The 24,115-nt window shown below is 43.4% G+C and overlaps 1 protein-coding gene across 5 annotated transcripts in view; it reads left to right on the top strand.

The window, feature by feature from the left end:
- The window catches only part of PPP1R12C (protein phosphatase 1 regulatory subunit 12C), a 49,081-nt gene that overhangs the window by 7,201 nt on the left and 17,765 nt on the right, over positions 1-24,115 (top strand). For all 5 annotated transcript variants that reach the window (XR_006104513.1, XM_042472838.1, XM_042472841.1 and 2 more), the window contains exons 2-9: positions 8,807-8,937; positions 11,979-12,097; positions 12,714-12,873; positions 14,010-14,154; positions 15,177-15,251; positions 18,745-18,833; positions 20,179-20,321; positions 20,412-20,506. Coding sequence is in view for 4 of the 5 variants with exons in the window: in XM_042472838.1 (XP_042328772.1) it covers positions 8,807-8,937; positions 11,979-12,097; positions 12,714-12,873; positions 14,010-14,154; positions 15,177-15,251; positions 18,745-18,833; positions 20,179-20,321; positions 20,412-20,506 (957 nt within the window). In the remaining variant the exon portion in view is untranslated. The remainder of the gene's footprint in view (positions 1-8,806; positions 8,938-11,978; positions 12,098-12,713; positions 12,874-14,009; positions 14,155-15,176; positions 15,252-18,744; positions 18,834-20,178; positions 20,322-20,411; positions 20,507-24,115) is intronic.

The following is a 24,115-nucleotide window of genomic DNA, read 5'->3' as shown; positions in this document are numbered from 1 at the left end:
AAAGGACAAAAAAAAAAGATTGTGAAATGTTCAGAAGCTAATGGGATGGTTGAGAAGAATTTCCTGTGAAGTAGTTTTTCAGTGCCTTGTGTAGATCTTTTCATTCTCCTCCTGGATCTCTGAAACAAGGTAGATGACGCACAATACGAACATCTGTTCACTTTATTTCCTTTTAATTTATACAGGTTGAGGAATTCTGCTTTTCCCAGAGGCACAGATTGGAGCTATCTTGGCAAATAGACATCTTTTAAAAAAAGAAAGTACACACACTGCCCTGGGTAATGGCCAAGAAAAGACAGACCATGTGGTGCAATGGTTAATATCTGACTTGAGTTGGGGAGATCAGGTTCAAATCCCCATGCTGCCTTGAAATTCACTTGGGCTAGTCAATATTTCTTAACTTTCTTCAGAGGATTGCAAAGATAAAATAAAATGAATGCAATAATTAAAAATTTGTAAATAAAATAGAATGAGAAAAATATGTGCCACCCTGACTTTGCATATAAAGAGCAAGCTAAAGGCCATTGAAAATAAGCAAACAGTGCTGCTAAAAACCCCTTGGCTAAATTGCAAGGTGTGGTGGTAAAACACCTGTTTTCATGTGTCTTGGAACTTGGCTTTGCCAACATACCTAAGTGCAATTAACTTGAAGAACAAATGAGTACAAAGTGATGTGATAACTATCCTCAAATACTGGAAGGATTGACACAGGGACATCACCAGAGGGGTGCATGGATGCAGCTTGCATCAGATGACACCACTACTCCCCAAAAGTCTGCCTTTTGCCAAAAATGGGCTTTGGCAGTCATCCGCATATTATTACTCTTCTTAAATTTTCTTTAAAAGCAACACATCAAATTTTCACTTTAAACACATGAAACTATATATATAAACATAAATAAGTTAGGCTGTGTTTATAATATTGTAATTTAAAGGTATAATTTTAATTTTGCTAATTGTTTATGTCACAACTGCTTTGCCATTACATTCAGTGATATACAAGAATTACGATTTACAAGTAGTAATAGTACATTAGTACTAAGGATGCTGTATGGCAGTGATGGCGAACCTATGGCACGTGTGCCAGAGGTGGCACTCAGAGCCCTCTCTGTGGGCACACATGCTGTCTCCCTAGCACAGAGTTTCTTACTAGAAAGCCAGAGGGACGTGGCACTTTGCAATAAATAAGTGGAGTCTGGGTTGCAGTTTGGGCACTCGGTCTGTAAAAGGTCACTGCTGTATGGTGTAGTATGGGAGGAGGTCAGTGTGGGGTGACACTATGAGTTACTACACAGAGTGATTCCTTACTGGGTTGACATACTAATGATGGAGCAGATGTTTTATTTTTTCTTGTACCAGTGGGTAGGATCAGAAACAAGGAAATTAAAATACAATAAAATGGAATTAGACTGTCAGGAGAATCTTCTTGACGGTACAAAGTATTCTCCACTGAAATGGACTTTCTCTGAAGGTGATATGCTCTTTTCTGTTGGATGTTTTTAAAGCAGAGGTTGGATGATGAGTACCTCTTGGGAGTGTAGTAGTAGTAGATTCCCTGTACTGGCAAGATTTGAACTAGAAGATCTTTGAGATGTCTTTCAGCTGTATAATTGTGTGTGAAGCTTTCCTATGCTAGAAGGAAGGGTGAACTTGAATACTTTCTTGGTGTGCAAGGCCTTCTCTGAATAGAATCTTTGGTAATGTAGCATTATAGCTATTGATATGGATGACATGTGATATTACAAAGATACCTTTCTCCAAAAATAAATAAATCTGAAATCAATTGTTATCATTCAGCTGCATAGCATAGTAGTGGCTGACATGGGTGTGTATGTGTGTGATACAGCACTCCTCATACGCTGATGAACACTTGGTTTTCCTAAGATGCTGCCACTAGCTGCTCCAGGGAATAAATATGGTTGCATTGCCTAATATGAATTAGATAACATTAGAGAACAGGTCAAATTGGCTCAGTTGAGCTGCTTGACCTTGTTTTCCAAACAGAACTGTTCCATTTTCCAGCCATCATCTCGGTTGCCTTAAACTCCACTCATTTCTTAGAATGCCCTCATCACCTCCTGTTCCCAAAGTACCCGGGTTGTTTGTCATCTCTGCCAGGTTGCCTCTGGTTCTTCCCTGGCTTTTGGCCAGGGCAAAATTTAGAATGGCCAGCAGAACAACATGTTTTGTGGATGGCAAACAGCATATTACATTGTGAGACCTGTGTGTGGAAAGTTTCCCTTGGATCCTGGGAGGAAAAAAGAGCCTGGGAGTTGGATGTGGAACCAGTTTCCAAGGTGTAGCCAAAAATAGTTAGGTAAGCATGGGACTTTAAGATGATGGTTGGTTTATTTGCTTATGTTAAATAATGTTTGGTTCAGGATGGTGAATGGGCTTGGCCAAAGAGATCAAGGACCTGAAGATTTCCTTAGACACAGATCATAGGCAGTATGGCTTTAATTGAGTCTTGTATTTGGTACAGTGGATTGAATGTTGGACTAGGACTCTGGAAAACAAGGCTTTGATCCCTTCTCACTTGTGGAAACCAACTCGGTGACTTTGGGAGAGTCCCACTCTCTCAGCCTTAAGAGAAGCACAATGGGAAACTCCTTATGAACAAATCTTGCCAAGAAAACCCTGTAATAGGTTCACCTTAGGGAGTCAGAAACTACTTGAAGGCACACTACAACAAAGCTGTTGAGAATGTTTCTAGTCCTCTTGGTCATGAATCCATACTTAGAAGCAAATGGGCTTGGCAGTCTATCAATACTTAAATGTTACAAGGTGTAAAGATAGGTTTTCCCCATATAATAAAAGGATGTTCTGGAGAAGTGGCATGTCATCCTTATTTAGGAAAACAAGCAGGATAGTCAGGATTCAAATGGGGCAACAAACAGCTCTCTCCCCCCCCCCTTTTATCAAGGGAATAAATGTATATTTAGAAAGTACAATCTTTGGAACAGGCAAGTGCCTCCACCCAAAAAACTCCCAAGCCCAAACGCTTTCTATTGATTCCCATAGGACATACCTTCTAAATATACTCAGTTCCCTTGATGAAAGCCGGTTTAGCAGGTGGGGAGGAACTGATGCTGAGACCCGAGGCTTGGGGCGTAGCCATGGCAAGTGGGAACCCTAGTCTCCTTTAAGACCATTTCTCCTTGTCCTCTGAGGTTCCAGTGTAGAGCTGGGAAGGAGGGTCAGAGCTCAGACCCCTGAGTTCATTGGAAAGAAGCCGGCCCTAACAAGGAGAAGTGTGGCGATTTTTCTCCATGCATAGTCCAGGAATGTTTCCAAGGAGTTTCATCTGCTCTTGTTTGTGGAAAATGAAATCTTTGCATTCCAGGCTGAAGCTATTAATATCAGCACTCAGCTGGTTGAGTGAAACAGTTGGCATCTTTCTCCATGCCTCCCCCCCCCTGGCCACACCCAACATGGAGGCTTGGGGTCCTCTTCACAGGACTTTGCCCCACCCCTACAGTGAGTCTTTCTGGTCATAAGTCCATGAAAAAAAAGGAGGAGGTCCAAGTTCTTTCCTCCTTCTTTAGAGGGTACAGTCTCATATCCAGAGGGGGTATATTTCAAACTATGGTTCACCATAACTCAGCCACACAATACAGTGATTTTATTTATTAATTTTGGGGTTCCCTAAAGAATTGGAATCCAGCATTCTGCTCCAGCAAATCTGACCTGTTAGTCTTCTGCTGCCTTTCCATGAACCCAAGCTTTCCTAGCCTTCTCTCCTCCTTCACACACATTTTGTAACTAACCAGTCTGTTTCCCCATGGAGGCCAACCAGTGTGGTTCAATGGATCACACATATGAATTAGATCAAGGACACCCATGTTTGAATGACAGTTTAGCCATTAAAGTAACTGGAAACAATCCCCCTTAAAACAGTCACTGTCCCTTCATCCAGCCTATCTCTCAGACTTTTCCCTAGGAGGACAGGGAAAAAACTTTGTGAGCTGCCTTGGGTTTTTTGGGAGGCATGATGGAAAAAGACAGTAAATTAATGCTGTCTTAACATTTACATGAAACCGCTGGGAGAGATCATCCGGAGACATGGGGCGCGGGGTTATCAGTACGCTGATGACACCCAAATAGTCTTCTCTATGTCTCCGACTGATGCAGTGACCGAGGATGGCATCTCTCCTCTCATGGCCTGTCTGGGGTCGGTAATGGGCTGGATGAGGGAAAACCGACTCAGTCTGAATCCAGAGAAAACGGAGGTACTTGTGATAGGTTCCCCTGGTCCAGGAATGGTGGTGGTTCCACCTGTCCTGAACGGGATCACGCTTCCTGTGAAGGACTCCGTGCGCAGTCTGGGGGTGCTTCTTGATTCGTCGCTTCACCTCACAGCTCAGGTGAATGCGACGGTCAAGAGCACCTGTTATCAACTTCGGCTCATTCGCCAGCTGTGCCCATACCTGGCCCAGAGAGACTTTGAAACGGTGGTACACGCTCTGGTAAGCTCTCGATTGGATTTCTGCAACGCGTTCTACATGGGGCAACCCTTATACCATACCCGGAAGCTACAGATGGTACAGAATATGGCAGCCAGACTGGTCACTGGTACTTCCAGGGCCAGTCATATTACACCTATACTTAAAGATCTGCATTGGCTGCCCAATCGCTTCCAGGCACAGTACAAGGTGTTGGTGATAACCTATAAAGCCCTACATGGCTTGGGCCCAGGATACCTGGAGGACCGCCTCTCTCCATACATTCTGCCCCGCACCCTCAGAACTTCTGGGCAGCAACTACTGAGGGTTCCAGGGGCTAGACTAGCCTCCACAACGAGGAGGCCATACTTCATCGTCGCCCCGGCCCTCTGGAATACGCTGCCCATAGAGCTCCGCTCGGCCACCTCCCTGGCCCAGTTTAGGAGGGAGTTAAAAACCTTCCTATTCCGATCAGCATTCCCTGAATCAAGTTCCAGCTAGTCTTCCCCCTCTTCGACGGCAATGGCAGCTGGCTGATGGGGTTTTAGCTTTGATTTTAATATGGTTGTGTAGTATTTTTTAATATGTATTGTAGTGTATTTGTATTGTTGTTATTGATATGTTGTTCACCGCCCTGATCGTTGGAAGGGCGGTATACAAATAAAATTTTTATTTATTATTATTATTATTATTATTATTATTAATGGGAATGCAGTCTCTTTAATTCAAGACTGTAGCACAGCAACAAGGTTGTATGAATTCAGCAGCACTGCACAGCTGCAAAATTTCAGCATCCTTATGTTATTTTCTTTTTAAAGAAAAGTTTCTAATCCTTAAGTCTAGAATCATAGATTTCTTCCTGGAAGGAATTCAACAGTTTCCAATGGTTATGGGGATGGTTTTTGGCTCTTCAAAAGCTACCTTTTGCCCTCACCATGCTTAGTTGACAGCAAAATATATTACGCAATATAAGCTAAGTATGATCCAGATTTGCATAATTCCATTAGACAAATTAATGCACTTCATTTCTCTAATCCATAGGGTTGCAAAAAATCTACTTTTCTGACACAGGATTTTGGAGCATTTTGTGTAGTGTGGGCTATATACAATTTTGTTTTTGGTAACATGATGGTTTAGTGCTTGTGCATATATAAAATGCCAAGAGATTTAACTCAATGCATATGGCCAGCCTGAGACTATACAGCATTAGAGAAACAGTTTCTAAAGAAGTGTGACACTTGGAAAACAGCATGCTAGATGGTGTGATTTGGTTCATATATTTCCATGGATTATGCTACACTAGCAAATGCAAATAATTGGTGTATGGGGGAATAACTTAGTTGCACATACTGTCTGCAGATCCATTTTCATATTGAAGAGAACAAGGATGGCAGTGATGTTTCCTCAGGATCATGGAGAATTGTTGCTAATCAAGAGTAGATATAGTGTGTGTTGTAATTTTTAGTTATTGAACTGGGACCTAGAGTCAACTATGAGCCATGAAATTCACATTGGGCCAGTGGGTCTGTCTGTCTCTTAGCCTAATTGACCTCACAGGCTTGTTGAGGAGGAGAGCCATATAAACTCATAGAGGGAAAGGCAGGTTACAAATAGAACAAATAAATAGAAAATGCAGGACATGTTGAACTGATCTTCAGTCTAAAGTACCTCCTAATGGTTTGGCTGACCCTGTCTAAATTGCCCAGGAGTCTTTTCTGTTACTTTTCTAAGAAAACCCTGAAAGTCTGATCTTTCAGATCTCCTTGCTTCAGTTCATTTGGTGTTTCTTCATTGAAAAGAACTGAAGTTGTCCCAAATTTTTATTCCAAATGTGCTCAGCACAACACACCCACGTTAGTGTTGCTTGTTCCTGAACCAGTTTTATTCTGCGTGGTCTCTTTGACTGCAGTTCCAAAGGCTGTTATTAAAAGCAGATGCAATCTAGCAGAAGCTGCTGCCTTCAGTTCTGACGTCTTTTGTGCTGGAAACAGAGAAGTAGTACAGCTGCATATTCTTGGCACAGGAAGGGACATCAAAGACTTTCTGGCCCAAATTCTCTCCCTTCCCAGCCACCCCCACACTAGGGCTTGATAGAAAGTGCAGGTCTCCTATGATTATGATGTTTCTGGCACATGGAGAATCTTGCAGCACATCTGTTCAGCATGGAATGGCAGGGAGATATCTCTAGGAATTCTTAGGGTTTTTTGTTTTATACAGGTTATCCTTTACATTTTAGTAAATGTAGTTGCTCACACTGCATAGTTGTCATTTGCTGTAACAACAAATCATGGTTTGGCTGCAAATCCATATATCTCTTTTTCCCCTCCTCCTTACATTACTTCCTGTCTGGCACAAACCATAGTCTTTACTTTTAAACCAAGGCTGGGCAACTTTGACATTTTAGAGGGGGCAATCTTCTGCTCTGAGCTTCTTCAAGACTGCCAAAAATACCTTCCTCCCAAAGAACAGAAACAAAACCTGAAGTGATCAGAAATTCACTTCTGGTTTTGAACAATTTTGTTGATGTTAAACAGTGCCTAGGCCTTTGTAGCCTGCTTGAAAAGGTGAATTGAAACAGCTGGAAGGTTTCCAGGTGAACATTGTTGTCAAAAATAGGGTAGTTGAGGAGACCCACAGGCTATGGACCCCATAGTAGGCTCCATTAGAAAGCAGTCCACCTTAATATCCTGTCATAATCAAGTTAGATTGTGATTGGCATTATATGTGAACCAGGAAACTGTGGCTTGTGCTTGCCTTCTAAGATATTGCTTGCAATCCTGATTTAGAAGGCAGGTGCAAAGCACAGTTTGCTGGTTGGGATGTAATCACAAACCATGGTTTGCCTTTTGATTCAGACATTGCACACTTGTGGGCTGTGCTGCAACTGAACCAATGATGATGCCACTTGACCCTCAATCATTGTCTTCTTCCCTCATTTGGTATGTGCTGTTTCTTCTCACTCCACTCCAGAATCACATGTGTCCCATTAAGAGTGGAGCAGAGACAAAAAGTCAAGCCCTGATGTCCAGTCATGGAAGCGTAGCATAGACAGTAAAAATGTACTACAAACCAGGAAATCCCTGGTTCAGATCTTGCATCTAATGTAAACTCCCTGGATAGTCATTTGCTCTCAGTCTTACTCTTGCCACCTCCAGCAGGTGGGATCCTAAGTCTCACTTACTTTTGCAAGAGTGGTGGAAGGATTGCTGCTAGGTGATGCACATTAAGTGCTTTGAAGTCTTGAAAGCTACGCAAATGCTGCTACTATCACAGTGATCATAATCATTATGATCGCTGAGATAAGCTGCTTGACTGGGCTGAGTTGGAGTTTGCCTTCAAGTGAGCAGCAGCCAAGTGGCAAACAGCATCTGCTATTTATCTGTTGCCTTCTGCCCCAAGAAACCCAACACATGTCTGCCTGCAGCTCTTTGTAGCTCTTGAGATTAAAAGGAGTACTGAGATGCCATAAGCACAGCAAAGAGCAGCTCTGTTTCAAATACTTTTGAAAAAGGAAAGGAGGCTTCCTAGCTCTTTACTTCCCTATGTAAATCTTGGAAATTGACTGGTATAGAGGAACAGAGGAGTTGTGCAGCCAGTAGTTTTCAGACCCACCTTTCGCTCAAACAAATCAAACAGACAACTTCTGAAGTTGTCCACTTCTGCTTTAGACCATCTTATGTCAATATTTTGGCCTGTGGTTGTAGGCACCGGGTGCTTCAGTCAAAGACGAGTGACCTTTGCCGTAGGTTCTACTAGGGGATCATCTGGTCAAATCTCTTGTCCAGTAACAGATGTGTGTTGCTATCTCCATTAAAAGCCTCTCCAGCCATCACTTTGAATGCTTCCATACTGCAAAAATCATTCTGTGGCCTTCCTAAGCAGTTTTTTTCCGCAACTGCAATCCTCTTATCGATAGGAAGCTTTTCTTGATGTTTACTTTAAATTTGGTTCCCTGCCAGGATCTCACCCTGCTCCCATTTTTGGGTTGGCATCTCATTTCCAGGCATCAGCTAAGTCCAAATAACAATAGAGATATTACAGAGGTTCCAGGGATCTCCAAATCTCCCCACCCCTGCCTTGTAGCCCAAAGCCTCTGTGGTTGTTGTGAAACCCCACTGTTGCTCTTGGGCTCATGGGTTGCCAGTTTCAATCATTGTCAATACTGAGCTGTACTGGGAAGACAGTGGCACCATAGGGCATTTCTTTACGGTGCTGGGGAAAGGAACAGAGGAGTGTTAGATAAGATAGAATAATTTGGATGGCTTGCCTTTGGAAAATAGAGGAGAGGCCCCATGTATTTAGGAAAGTGGGAAAAACAGGGAGTTGGAACTTTTTCTTTACAAGAGTTTTTCCCATTTTTTCAGGCTTGCATCGATGAAAACATGGAGGTGGTTGAATTTCTGGTGGTAAATGGAGCTGATGTGAACCAAGCTGACAATGAGGGCTGGACTCCGCTGCATGTTGCTGCATCCTGCGGCTACATTGAGATCGCACAGTGAGTTTGGGGTGATGATGGGCATTCCAAAACTGCCAGTTCTCATATTGGTATTGCATTGTTTTTAATAACTGGCATTGCAACAGAAGTGTGTTTTGCCTAAGGCCTTAAAAGAGCAGGTCCTTAGTCTTACATTGTTGCTCATTTAGAAGAGAATGGGCAGTTGCAGAGTCTACGTCCTCCTCCAGCACTGGGAAACTATGGGCTCGCACAGACAGGCCAAAATAAACCTGCTTCAGGTCACTTTGGAGGTATGCTGTTTAAATGATGCATGCGTCCTAAGAGGGCAGAAGCCTCGCCAAAGTCACGCTCTAGTCCTGAGGACTGGAGCACAGCTTTGGCGCAGCTTCTGGACTCTTAAGATGCATATGTCATTTAAACAGCATACTTCCAAAGTGACCCAAAGCAGCTTTATTTTGGCCTGTCCATTTGGGCCCTCTGTCTTTCCAGATATTTTTAAAATCCCTTCAGCCCCTGCTAGCTTGGCCAGTGGCGAGGAATGATGGGATGATGGGAGCATTCGTTCATTAGCAGCTAGAGTAGGAGTGGGAATCATGCAGCCTTCTTCATCGGTGTTTAAACATTTTCCCCCCAGTGTGCTGGCACTTTATTTATATTCATTGACTACAACTATTTCTTGGGAATTAAGCATGGTCTGGCAGCCAACATCTGATGGACCACAGATCACAACGTTGAATAACATTGCTCTAAATGTTTTTGGATTGCAAATCCTAGATGTTATTGGATTGCAGGTAGCCCTAATCGGCCTCACATCTAGGGGGCCACAGGTTCCCCATCTTTGGCCTTGGTGCTGATGGAGCCCACTGAAGGCCATAGCCACCAGGCTGTCCCTGGTTTCTCTCACTGTAGAAATTCTGTAGTGCTCTTTGGGTGCCGTTTATACATTCTTTGTTGCCTGCACAGTGAGAGCCAACTGGCTACCAGAACATGTAGGAACCAGGTACTCCATAGGTACTACAGAACCTTGCCTATATTTTCTCTTCCTTTCTCATCCAGTGGAGAAACTGGCATCATGATTAGCTGCAGACATAGTATCCAGTCCTGTTTCATCAACCACCTGAACTTGGCTAGCTGTGAATTCTCCATTTCAGATGCAGGGAATAAGCCAAGCAATTTTAGCATGGTTTGGGCTGGAGGCCAGAGGTCTAAGCAGTGCTACAGAGCTGTTATTGCTCAAAGTCAGACATAATAATAATAATTAATAATAATTTATTTATTTGTATTTCTCGCCTCTCCCTGCGGATCGAGGCGGGATTGCATCCAATAAAATAAATACAAAATACAAATACAAAGATACAATCAATAAAATACTGACATTATTAATAAAATTGCATGACAATCATGGCAGTCATAATCAAAGGAGTGGAACATTTTATTTAATAAGGCTCCTATACAAGGTCGGGTGGGTAAGCCCGCCAGAAGAGATCTGTCTTGAGTACCTTCTTAAAAGCATCTAAGTTGGTAATAAGACAGATCTCTTCCGATAGGCCATTCCACAGTTTAGGAACAATGGCAGTAAAAGCTCTATGGGAAGTCACTGTTAATCTAGTCATTTGGTATTCTAATAGATTCTTCCCAGATGTTCTGAGAGTGCAGGGCAGATTATGTAGGGAGAGGCGTTCCTGCAAGTAACTCGGGCCCAAGCCATATAGGGCTTTAAAGGTGATAACCAACACCTTATACTGCGCCCGGAAGCTAATTGGCAGCCAGTGAAGTGATTTTAACAAAGGTGTTATGTGGTTAGACCTAGATGTACCAGTGACCAATCTGGCTGCTACATTTTGTACCAATTGAAGCTTCCAAACTTGGTATAAGGGTAGCCCCAAGTAGAGCGCATTACAGAAGTCTAAACGAGAGATTACCAGTGCATGTACCACTGCTTCAAGGTCCTTTCGGACCAGGTAGGGACACAGTTGGCGTATCAACATGGCTTTCCTTTTGGAATGTGGGAGTACCACAGGAGTAGGATTGTTTGAAAGCTCCAGCATGAAACACAAGGGAGATTGTGATAGTTGTAGTTATGTTAAGTCATACCTTGAAACACATACAATGAGAGTAGCATTTACTAGACAAGGGCTGCCAGGGGATCCATTTATCCCAGTTCTTCTCTGTCCTTGGCCATCCTTCAGTCCTTATCAAAAGTAAGCTGTCCTGTTTTGAGTGGGATCCTTTTAGTAGGAGTCCTCTGCTTGTCTGTGCAACAGAGTTCTATTCTGTTTACATAGGTAGTCCTGGCTGGCAGATTTTGATATAAGCCTTTGTGCGAGTGCTTAGAACTTACCAGACAAAGTCAAAGCCAGTTTATCAAAGACCCTTGAATTTGAATATGAACTTAGAACCCAAGCCAAGGATATCTGTGGTGCTTTACAGAGTGCCCAAAAAGGGCGCTCTGCCGGCGCTGCTGGTTGCTGCGTCCGGGAACCGCAGCGGACAAACCGCACGATTCCCAGACGCAGCAAAAAGAAGCTGCAAAAAGTGGCTTCTTTTTGTGACGCGGAAATGGCGCCGCAAAGCGCCAATGGCGCACTTGCGGCGTCATTTCTGCCATACACCATGCGGACGCTAGGCGTCCATGATGTCAAAATGGCGGCGCCCATGTGTATAGGGCGCCATCATTTTATATGCGCCGAGCGCGTACTAGGGTTAGGGACGTCCAAAAAGGACGCCTTTTTCTAACCCTAGTATGTGCGCGGCATGTACTTTTTGCCCGTCTGTAATGGGCCTGAGATAGGCTATATCATCAAGGAACTGGTAGGGCTTTCTCCCTACATTCAGTGAAAGGTGGGGGGAAGCTTATTGCCTGGGAACATGGGACAGTGTGTAAGCTCTTCAGCAATTGGTGATCATAAAAGGTCATCCAGAGAAGTTAGCCAAATGAAGCATGGCAGAAAACAAGGCTGATAACCCTGCTAGATGAACATCTCCAGGCTAATCCAGGCTTTCATTGGCGGGCGGGGGGGGGACTCATGTTGGACTTGAGGGACTCATAGGTCTCACCCTGGACTTCACTTTCTGTCCAGATACCTCTTGGACCACGGTGCCAACATTGCTGCAGTGAACAGTGATGGGGATGTGCCATTGGACATTGCTGAGGCTGACAACATGGAGGCCTTGCTGCGTTCGGAGATTGGGAAAAGAGGTAAGGAGAAGGGAAGGCTGCTGTGGGTAGTTTCATCCTCAAGAAATTTAGCTCTGCTTCCTCTAATGCCGTATTTCCCTGTAACCCAGAAGCCACCGGGGTTTGACAAGCTTGTCCAACTGGCTAAGTTGCTGCATTACCCCCACCCCACCCTGACACTGGTAAGAGATGGCCCATCATATTCGTTTCAATTGATTTTTTTCCATACAAACCAAAGGATGACTTCAGAAATATATACTAGAGCTGTGGTGAAAGAATAATAAAAAATAGTTTTGAAAGTGATTTGATAAATTCTTCCAAAGTTCACATATTTCCTTATTGTACATATGTTCTGCAGCTACTCCGAGTGGGCACATATACAGTATGAGGTAACCATGTAATCACAGAATAAATCTCATCTATAGAAAATTCCCATATAACACATTCTCAGTAGTTTCCTCAAACCTGTGAGGATTACAGACTTATTTTGGAAGGAAGAAAAAAAGTTCAAAGTACCTTGTTGCTGGGATTTCACAGTGAAGCTGTATTTAATCTCTGCTCTACTTGGTGACTGCAAGTGTTCAGATTTTATATCTTACTTTTTTCATTCTTCTGTGACACCTTTCTCTGCTTTCAGGGGTAGATGTAGAGGTAGCCAAGCGAGAGGAGGAGGAGGTAATGCTTCGTGATGCCCGTCAGTGGCTGAATGCTGGCAAAATATCTGACGAGCCACACCTCAAAACTGGAGCCACTGCCCTGCATGTGGCAGCTGCCAAAGGCTACATTGAGGTTATGAGGTGAGAGGCAAGGACTGTATCATTCTCATTCAGCTGTTCTCAGGGGAAGGCCCCCCTCATTTGGCTGTTTTCAGAGTGAGGGGTAAAGTTCTGCTCCTTATGAAATAATTCTGTAGACCAGGAGACAGGATTGTATCACCCCACTCTCACCCTGTTATGCTCAAGTGACCTCCAATGAAACTAGTAGTTACATCCAGTTTCAGGTTTTGGCTGGTATTGTAGAGGTTTGTGTTATTTTCACAGAGGCTTCCAGAGGTGGCGTTTGACCATATTTGGGTGGTTTTCACAGAGGTATGTGGGGATGGTGAAGGTCTGGTAAGGGATTAGGAAGCTGCAGAAAGGCCACTGGGAATTGTATGTGGTCCATAGACCATAATTTGCCCTCTCCTGATCTAGATGTAGATATCAAAAATGAGTTAAACATCTCAGAGAATGGCTGCTCACTCACACCTTAGATTTTTATTTGCCTCAACAGGTTTGGAAATTTGCTTTACCCAACCCAGGATAATTGCGTCACCACTTTTAAACATCTTTCTCCAGATGTTTGGGGGGTGGTTCCCAGATGCCATCCCTCCCCCAAGCAGAGGCAAGGCTAAGGGAAAAGCGTAGGCCAAGCAATTAATCAGTCCCACCCTGGCCACCTGTCAGTGGTTTGGAGTAAAACTGAGAATCCTAAAATTCTGCCTCCCAGACTTTTTGCTTTGAATACATAGACCATTTTTCTCAGAAAGGGAACAAAAAAGTGGGTCCCAGAATAACTTCTCTGACTTGTTCTGCCTCTGTTGCATCTTAAAGGAGTTGTAGCCCCAATTTGCCTTCCTACTTCTTTGACTCTGGATGATCCTGTTCCCTGCCCTGCGAATTTCCAGATTCATGGCTCAGAGCATACACACACACACATGTTTTCATGAGACAGTTTTGTCAGCACCTGCCCCCTAAGCCAACTACCCCTGGATAACATGGGAATTTGAGTTCTCTGAACTCCTCTCTTGATCCAAAGTACCCCCTTCCCTTACAAAAGAACCTGGAGTTTCTCAGTTCTAACCCATCAAGAGTCTCTTGTAATCCTGATGCCTTTGTTAGAAGCAAATATGACCCTAGTGCCCTGAACACTGGTTTCTCTTGCTCTGCTGCAGGCTGCTCTTACAAGCTGGCTATGACCCCAACGTGCGGGACAAAGATGGCTGGGCCCCCCTGCATGCGGCAGCCCACTGGGGAGTGGAGGAGGCCTGCCGCCTTTTGGCTGAGCACTTTTGCGATATGGAGGCACTCAACAATGTGGTGAGTGTAAAAGTTGGGTATAGTTTGAGTAGGATGTAGCAAAACTTTGACATTGATAGTTGGAGGAGTCTTACTTGGCAGAGCTGGGAAGTACCCTTCTGTGCCTGAGACCTTGGGGAGGCCTACCAGTCAGTGCAGACATGCAGGGGTCCAAGTATTTGTAAGGTAACTTCAGATATACATAATGATTGTGCTTAGGAGGGATGGAGAGACTAGGGCTATAATTTAAAGCAATGTTAATGGATAAGTCAAGTTATTTTTAGTTGATCCAGTAAGTAATTAAATCTTTATAAATTTGAATTTGACTCAAATGATAGTTTTAAGAGAAGAGACATACTTTGTTTTGAGGCAGCACATTTATACATCTAAGAGTCATTCTCACTTCGTCAAGCTGCTGCCTGCCATCTGCAGTTTTTCTGAATGTTAATTTTCACCATCATTATTTTTAAAATAAAGAAGCCTGATGGGAAGTGCTTTTTTAAACAGATTTTTACAATAAATTATACTGCCTCATTAATGGTTTAAAGGTTGCAAGCTGAAGCAAAATCCAAATGGTTCAGGAGATGGGAGAGTTTGGAAATCTGAAACCTCTGACTTGAGTCATAAATGGGAGCATGTGGCACTTTTAAAATGGTTACAGAAAGCATAGACTTGAAAAAAATCCTGAAACAGTTTGATGGGAAAAAACAAAGGGAACTCTCCTGAAATTGCCATTAAAAATGCGGAGAGTGGATGTCTAATATCTGGATGTCTAATATCTTATTTCCGAAACTCCAAATTATTTTGGCAAATGGCTTCCTTGCTTAAAATGCAAGCAGACTTTCATTATTCTTAGGTGGTTGATTGTTTGCGCATTCAAAATGGCAGTTTTGGGATTGTGGTGGGCTGCAACCTAGCTTGAGGCAAAGCTGTGAGGGCCAGAGAACTCTTTTATTTCCGCAGTGTATTCCAGTGAGCAGTAGAACTTTCAGGAAACTCTGGTGGGACCTCCTTCCATCCATCTTATTTTTCCTCCACTCTAGGGCCAACGTCCCTGTGATCTTGCAGATGAGGATACTTTAGCTTTGCTCGAGGAGCTGCAGCGCAAGCAAAATGATGTGAGTGATGTTTTTTCTTATTTCTACCAGCTTATAATATGCTCTTATATATTTGCAGAAAGCTCCCTCCTCATATATCCCATTGCAGTAGCATTGTAGGCACCTTAATAGGAAAGGAGTTGTCTTGCAGGAATGTATATATGTTCCAGTTTGGAGTGTTTTGTACGAAATTCTACTTTGGAGCAAACTAAAGTAGGGCCTCTCCACAGATGGCCCCTCATGTGCAAATTACATCTTACAAATAGCCCAGTCTTTGACATTACTTCTATTGCTTTTGTTCTTGTGTGCCTTCATGTCATTTCTGACTAATGTAGGCCCTAAGGCAAATCTATTTTGGGGTTTTCTGGGCAGAATTTGCTCAGAGGAGGATTGCCTTTGCCTTCCTCTGAGGCTGAGGCACTGTGACTTGCCCAAAGTCGTCCCCCAGCTTTCTATTACCAGTGTCCTAGTCCAACACTCAAAGCACTACACCATGAAGGCTCCCTGTTTTTATTGAGAACATGGGCTGGCTTTTGGTTAGTGTAGATATTTTACTGCTGGCTTTAAATTGTGTTCTTAATAGCTTAGTTTCAAAGATTGTTTGGCAGGTCTTTTGTTAGTTTTGTTAATGACTGTTCTAAGCAATGATAATTTATTTAGTTAATGTTTTAAGAAGTTTATATTTTATGTAAAATACCTATGGCCAGCTTTTTGCTTTGATGCACGCACACACATTTGTGGGATTTCTAACACCAGATAGAAGTAAAATGTATCTGCATTTTGTTAACCTTGTTACTGTGTGCAAAGGAACCTTGTTGCACATTTGAGAGAAAAAAGGTTGTAGCATAAGCTTTTGCAGACTGGGTCTACTTCACCTAATGCAGCTGTGCCTTAGACTAAAGTGTCTCATAAAGGTGTTTCTGTGGCGGGATACAGACCACCCCTTTGGGGCGGCCTGCACCCGCCCCTTTCCCCGGCGGATTGGGGCCTGAGCGGCCACAGCAACAGCCCTGGAGGCCCTGATCCGGCGCTTTTCCAGGCCTCGGGGAAGCAGCAAAACGCCGCTTCCCCGCAGCCTAGAAAGGAGTGTCCTTGGGGCTTCATGCCCCAGGACACCCCAACAGTGGTGGGGAAAGAGAGAAAGGGGCCGCTTGGTGTGGTCGTGTAAAAGCTGTGTTTCGGAGCTCCTTTCGGCGCTGCTGAAAGGGCGCCAGTACATCATGGCCGCGCTGCACTGTTTGGATGCAGCATGGCTGTCACGTCAAAATGGCGGTGCCCATGTAGACGGTGCCGCCATTTTGACATACCAAGGACGTACTAGGGTTAGGGAGCGTGTGAATGGTGTGCGCTTCCTAACCCTAGAATCGCCGCCGCCATGCTACATTTTGGCGGTATGTATCCCGTCTATATTTGTCCCTCACAAGTTAAGCGTGATAAAATTTGGACCAAGAAAACTCCTTTTGTCATTCTTCATTGGGAGATTTTCGGTGGCTTGATGTTATTCTGGTAACCACGTGTCATCAGAAGATAAATGAATGGAGGCCAAGGAAAGGGCCTCTTCTCTTGAGGTGCTCTGACTTGGGAACAAAGTCTTTAGGTTTGCTCTCCTGGTGCCTAGCTCTGATCATGTTTTTAATCTCTAGAACGTCAGTGTGTTTTAAGCATCAGCTCACTGTTCTCTGCTTGCCTAGACATTTAATGATTACTGTAGTTGCCTTTTACTGCTCTCTGAGGCTTTATTTATGCTTCCTGTCTTAACAACTTACTGCTTGCCATTCTCTTGTAATGGTGTTTTAATTGGTTCAATTGAGAGCTCTCTCTCTCTTTCTCTAAACAATAATTATAAGCCACCTTAAAATTTTTAATTAATTGAGGGAAAGGCATAAATGTCTTTAAATAGATAGCTGAGCTGTTCCAGGCCTATATGTACCTCGCACTAAAAAATACCATCCATCAATGCCAAGAGAAGCTAACTTCTGTGGGCTCCCTCCAAGTTGTACAAAACCCATATTTGCTCTGATTGTTTTTGCTACTCCTGGGGCATGTTGCTGCTGGATTGACTTCTTTGTTTAGATATACAGAATCCTGTTTGAGTTTATTGCTGCCTTTTAGAAGAAGAAAAAAATGTTCCTGCAGCCATAAGAGCAGCATGTAGAGAGAAATGATGTTGACCTCAGGGGCACAAGGTCAGGGAGTGAGGCAACCTCGCCTGTCAACTTAATTTGAGTGTTGCCAGCCCAGGGCTGTGTTTCTGAAACCACAGAGTGGGCCTCCCTGAGGCAATTGTGGTTAGGGAAAGCCCACACGCCTCTCTTTTCATCTGCTCCAGGCTCTGATCTCTCTCCGTGGCTAAGTTTGGGTCCCCAGAGAAGGAGAGCACCAAAGGCTTCCCTCCTGCCTGTCAGCTTCATCCTCTTTCCAGCTGGGGACTGAAACCAGACCAGCTTCATGGAAAGCCTAAGGGCTGGGGCGGAGGGGGGGGGGTGGACTGTCTTCTTATTTGACTCTCAGATTTTTTTTTCCGTGGGAACCAGTTTGAGTAAGCCACACTTAGACTGTGACCCTTAAAGAAAGAAGAAACAGCCAACTCTGGATTTAAAAGAGGCATTTACCTCTAAAGTGCTGGGAACTCTTTAATAGCAAGGGATGGTATATGCACAGAGTATTATAGTGTAGTGTGGAAAGCAGGGTTTGAATCCCTGCCCAGCCATGGAAACACATGGGCTACTCACACTCTCTCAGCATTAGAGGAAGGTAAAGGCAAATCCCCTCTGAACTAAACTTGTCAAAAGAACCCTGTGATAGGGTTACCTTAGGGTTGTCAGAGGTGACTTGAAAGTACAGCATAACATCATATTTATAGAATCACATGTGGCATGAGCAAAGTGGATAGAGAGGGTCTTTGGTTTGGTTTTTGGTTTTTCCTTCTTCAGACCAGTGGCTCCAGGACAAGATGTCTATGCACTGCCACATCCATGTTCAGAAACAGTATCTCACTGAATATCAGCATCTGGGGGTGAGAGGAGACTATTGTCTTTGTGCCCTGTTTGTGGCCTTTTCAGAAATAGCTCTCTGGCCACTGGGCAAAAGGAGAGGTTGAAGTAGATGGGATTTTGCTCTAGCTGGGTCCTTTGCCTGTCTTCCATTACGCATACAAAACCCCTCTGCTTACCAGCATTGTAAGACACTGTGCAAATATTCTTTTTTGGGGAGGGGCCAATGCTGAAACAATTTAAATGCTGATAGTGGGCATGTCTGTGCCTATCTTTCCAAACAGCTTATGACCCCCTTAAACTCAGCACTAACACAATCTTTTCTTAGGGCCCTTTCAATTTCCCGTGTTGCTATTGTTTTCAGCTTTAGACAATATTGTGAAGGGCGCAGGGATCATTCATCCCAGTTGCCTTGGCAAAATCAATTCTTCTTTGTACAGACATTGCCTTGTCCAGAGGTGGAGGATAAAGAGTTTGACCATCTTTTGTCTCTTCTCTCCCTCAATATCTATAAATATCAGTTGCGCAGCAAGAAAGAAGCACACCTGAGGCAAGCTGTAATTGACACCAGCTTGGAACTGCCCCCATCTTACACAAGCAAGCACCGAAGGTGAGTGGGGACTGTGTACTTATTAGATTCCCCATTTTCAGGTACCTCATTCTCCAGTCCCCATTTTTTTTCAGATACTAACAATAATTTCCAAAGAGAAACAAAAGGCTTGACTCTTAATCTAGGATACATCATGTATGAAACCAGATACACACACACACACTACCCCCCCCTTCTCTGTCAAGTGCAGGTTGCGAAACAAGTTTGGAGAGGAGTCTTTATTTGGTGTGCAGCAAGTTTGACAAGCTAGTTTGCTACAGAAATGTTTACAGTTACAAATTGCAGATGGCAGGTTGGACAGCCCAGCTGTTTGTGGTTAGATGTCAAGCCCATGCAAATTACAAGTATCCATCATCCCACAGAGATTAGCAGGAATAGAAATATTCCTCTCAGTCAAAACCAGCCGTTTGCTTGCATAAAATTGTGTTGGTTAGATACATCGCTATGGCATATTGCTGAAGCAGCCCCAGATTTTTAAGCAAGCTATGTGACAGCTTATACATTCACAAATCTAAAGATACTGTACTAGCTCATATGCTTCCACTATACATACAGTTTAAAGATATGAACTGCAAGAGAGGTGTTTACATCCTGTCCTTCCCATCATGCTTTGAGTTATAAATGTGTTTGTTTTGCCTCATTACTGGTATGGTCTGTATAGAATTGGACTTTTGTAAAGATGTCCTTAAACTGAGATTGTCTGACAGCATCTTAAACAGTCTGAAAGTAAAATTGCAAGAGCACTCACAAATTGTTTGAAGAACACATTGTAGCATTACAGCAGCTCTGCAGCCATTCATACAACCTAACAAACATATCATGCATGGGCTGACTGTCATGAGGTTTGTACAGTCCTAAGCTAGTTTAACAGAACATACTAAATGAGATCCATGTAATTAATCTACAGCTTCTACAATGGCCCTCCTTATCCACAGATTCTGCATCCATGGCTTGAATATATTTTTTAAAATATAAATTCCAAAAAGCAAACCTTGATTTTGCCATTTTACATAATGGGCACCATTTTACTATGCCACTGTATTTAATGGAACTTGAGCATCCACTGATTTTGGTATCCATGGGGAGTCCTGGAGCCAAACCCCAGTGGATACCAAGGGCCCACTGTACCTATCTCAACAGATACCGAACCTAGTGAGAAAAAAGTAAACAGTGGTAATCCAGACAGACAGTTTTTCCTCTGTTTGCAATTTTTCACTGCCCTCGCCCACTGGCCTGGCCTTGGTAATTGATTGTATAACAAATAATTGTTATATTTTACCCAGGGTTATTATTCCAGTAGAGTTGCCTTTTTACATCATCTTCTGCCTTAATGTGTCTCTTCTAGGAGCTCTGTGTGTCGCATGAGCAGCAAGGAGAAGATCTCTGTTCAGGACCAATCGAAGGAACGTAAGACCTTGGGGACCATTGCTGTTGGCGAGGAGGAGACCAGTTCAGCCTCAGAGGGAGAGGAAACTCCAGGTTCCAATGGTGGGCATAGCTACACAGTGGGAAATGGCTCATATTAGTTCCAAACTGTAAGGTGGTCAAGAGATGGTAATTGCTTCCTGTTGCCTACAGAAGTGAAGGCCATTCCTGCAACAGACAGCGGTGCAGTGAATGGAGTCTCCGTGACCCCTGTCACCCCTCTATCCCCCAGTCCTACAGGGCAGAAGGTAAGGTTTTGCTTATCCACTCTAGCACTATTCCTTGGTTGTCTGGAGGTACAGACGGAAAGCAGATGGAAGCATAGATCTCTACCTCTCTTTATACCAGTTCCCTTTCACAGGTTAGGTCTGAGTGAAACAACTACAGTTACTGGCCTCCCGTTGAAATTCAAACTCTGCATATTCTTTCAAATCAGGCTTTGTCAGAGTTTGAGAGTAGAGGCAAAAAGCATTTCATCATTTTTAAGGAATGGTCACAGACACATTTTTCATTCTTGTTTATGCCTGTGGCTGCATATCTAGATTTTCCCTGCCATCTCATGATGCTAGGTTTATATGCACTGTGGAATGAGGTGATACACTAGGCTACATCTTTTCAGATTATGTATGGAGGAATTACGTTTTAAACTGCTTTCTGCAAAACTCCCTACAGGTAGAAAACTAGCCCAGTAGGAAGCAGGCAAGGCTAACACTTTTCTCAGTGAGGGGCTAGTTCTTCTGTTTACATGGAATTATTTTTTTAAAAATGTGAGTGAGCATTTATAAACTGTATTCCCAACTGTAATCTGAAGTGTGCAATCCATTCAACCGTCTCAACATACTACTACCTAATTCCCATTCCTTACTGTTGCAGGACTAGCCTGTCAATTGCAGTCAATCCCAGCTCTAGCTATTTGGCAGAAGGTTGTCTTGGGAGGAAGTGGAATGGGGACTGCTACTTTTGGAACTGAAGCAACTATGTGTCCTGGGAGCCAGGACTCCTATTTCTTTAGAAGTGGGAAAGGCAAGGCAAGGCATGAAACATTGTTCCAAGATTGTCATGTAAGGAGCAGCTTCATTTGAGAGGTGTTGTCTTTTCTCTCTCCTCCTTCTCTCCACCAGCTTTTCACAGATCCTTGCACAAACCTTCCTCTTTGCCACACAACACTTGCCAATTTCTTCTTTATAACTTGTTCTTAACACACCCAGTACCTTCATCTTGCATGCTTGATTCACCAGTTGTTGCTCTTAGCTGTCCTGGGTGTGGCTTGGTTGACCTTTCTCCTCCTTTGGGTTACTGACATAAGTGAGTCTGAGATGGCACATGGTGCAGAGGCCTCAAAACTGGCCAAGGTGACTGGGCCTTAATCACACACATTCTCTAACTCCATCTTGATGCCTAGTTGGCCATCCTTTCCACTGCATGTCATTTCTGTTGTGTGAAATACTTTGGACTTTTGTTTTGTTTCTATCTTTTCCCCTCCTTTTTTCACATTTCCACCTGTGCCTTTCATTGATTGCTGACTCCTCCTTGCTTTCTGTCTCAACCCACCCATCCCACCACAGCCGCAGTTTGCCTTCATCACCCCTGTGCTGCCCATCCCCAGCCCCCTGGGGCCTTCCATGTGGAGACAAAGCTTACGTAAAACAGGGATCATTCTGGTGCCCCAGAGAGGACAAAAAGCTACTGTGAGTTTGGAGTCAAAGGCTTTCATGGCTGGCGTCCATAGTTTTTTTGGGGCTATGTGGTCATGTTCTAGGAGAGTTTATTTCTGACGTTTCGCCAGCATCTGTGCCTGGCATCTTCAGAGAATTCTCTGAGCAGTAAACTCTTCTAAAACATGGCCACATAGCCTGAAAACCCCACAGAAAACTACTGTGAGTTTCTCATGCAGATATGAAAAAGGGAGAAAGAATATGTGCTTGTGGGTGTGCATTTATTTACTCCCACCCCCCTCACACCCATTAATGGCCTAGTAAGTCCGAGAGCCTAAAATGTTTTTGTCTGAAACATATTATTTTATTGCTGGATGTGTTGCTTTGAGTTTAAAATCCACAGATGGCCAGTACCTTTAAGATCAACTAAAATTTCATAAAAGTATGTGGGATTTTAAATACAACAGAACTCTTCGTTAAATTGGGTGATTTGGAAAAGTAAGGGGGATGTTGGAGGAGAAGAAGTATAGTAATCTTAATCTGGCTAGGCATTTCAGCTATGAGATCCGCAATTAAACTCAGTCCCTAGGTGAAGAATGTAGTCCCTTGTGAAGGTAGTAGATCACACCTAATAATGCACTACAGGATGGTAAATGCTAAGTTCCCATCTCTGAAAACACAAAGTTGGCTGCAGTTCAGAAATATGTCTTTTGACTTAGGTGAAATACACACTGGCCTTAAATAAGTAAAGTTTATGATTATATTAGGTTGTGTAACAGGGTTGGAGTATCTCCTGAGTGGCCAAATATCAACAATAGAGCAATTTTCATTTTGGGACTGAGCTTAACTACAGATTACTGCACTTAGCTGGCTGTTGTAGCTATTTTTAATTTTTTTAAAATTGAATGTTCTAGAGCTATTTTTAAAGAGAAGTTTTTATTTGTTTTAAATTGTTCTCAGTCATGTTCTAATGTGTTGAACATTTTTGTTCATTGTACATCATCTTGAGAGCCCTGGTGAAAGGCCATAAACACATGCTTTAAATACATAAATAATAATAAATGTGTTTCATTGCTGAAACACACAGCCACATTTTCCATGCTTCTTCTGCCCCACCCCAACCCCAAACTACTTTTTCAAACCAATTGGCCTGATGAAGAGTCTCAAAGAATCTGAAAGCTTGCACTACTTTTGTGGAATTCTGATTGACCAGAATAAAGATATTGCCTGAATATTCTTATTCAGGTTTTCCTTTGTTTTTGTGGACCAGTACAGTTACCTTTTTTTTTTAAATTATTATTATTTTTTGACCTTTCTCAACCTGGTCTCTTCCAGGTGATATATTTGACTTCTCATCACAGCTTCTGGTAGCCTTTCAAATGATGTGTAGATGAGTATATCTCTCAGTGGTCATGGTGGCTGCTGATGGGAATTGTAGTGCAACACACGGTCTGGAAGGGACCCAGGTGAGGAAGGCTGATTTGTCAAGCTGACTAGTCTGATTTTGCCCACTCACCCAACCTGGTCTATTTTTCTGATCTGATCACCTTTCTGATGTTGACAGCAACCTCTGACACTTTCAGTCCCGGCTGTTATATTTCCGGATGATAGTAACAAACCATCTGTTTGGCCACTGGGTAAAATAGGACGCTGTAGCAAACAGGCAGTGATTCTGCTTCTGGAGGGCTCCCAGTGTTTTATAGTTCCCTATTAGTGCAGCCATGGGATATTCTGTGGTTTGGTTTGGTTTGGTTTTGAGTTTTTCAATGCATATGAGAGCACTTGCATTTGGGCAGAAGGATAGATTTATTTAACTGCTTGTGGCTTAAAACAGAGATGAGGAGTCTTTGTCCTTCTAAATCTTTTGGACTTCAGTTCCCAGAGTCCCTAACAATTGATTCTGCTGGATGAAACTGATGGAAATTGTAGCCCAAAACATCTGGAAAAACAACAGTTCCCTTCATTTAACCTTAAGGCTACCAGATTAAGGAATAGGAGTTAGTGGGGTTTCCAAGGGACTTCTGATAGTTTAAATCATGGATAGGCAACCTGCGGCCCGTGGGCCGGATGCGGCCCGACGAGGCCTTGGGACCGGCCCTAGCCCGGTCCTGCCGCCGAGGCCTTTGGCGTCTCATGCGAGGGGCATGGTGGGGCAATTGTCTATAGAAGCCTCAGAAACATGCATTTATCTTAACGTTTTTT

Source organism: Sceloporus undulatus, chromosome 6 (genome assembly GCF_019175285.1).
Source record: "Sceloporus undulatus isolate JIND9_A2432 ecotype Alabama chromosome 6, SceUnd_v1.1, whole genome shotgun sequence".
Lineage (NCBI taxonomy): Eukaryota > Metazoa > Chordata > Lepidosauria > Squamata > Phrynosomatidae > Sceloporus > Sceloporus undulatus.
Note: the sequence above shows the minus strand (reverse complement) of the source record. Positions and strands in the feature narration are given on the sequence as shown.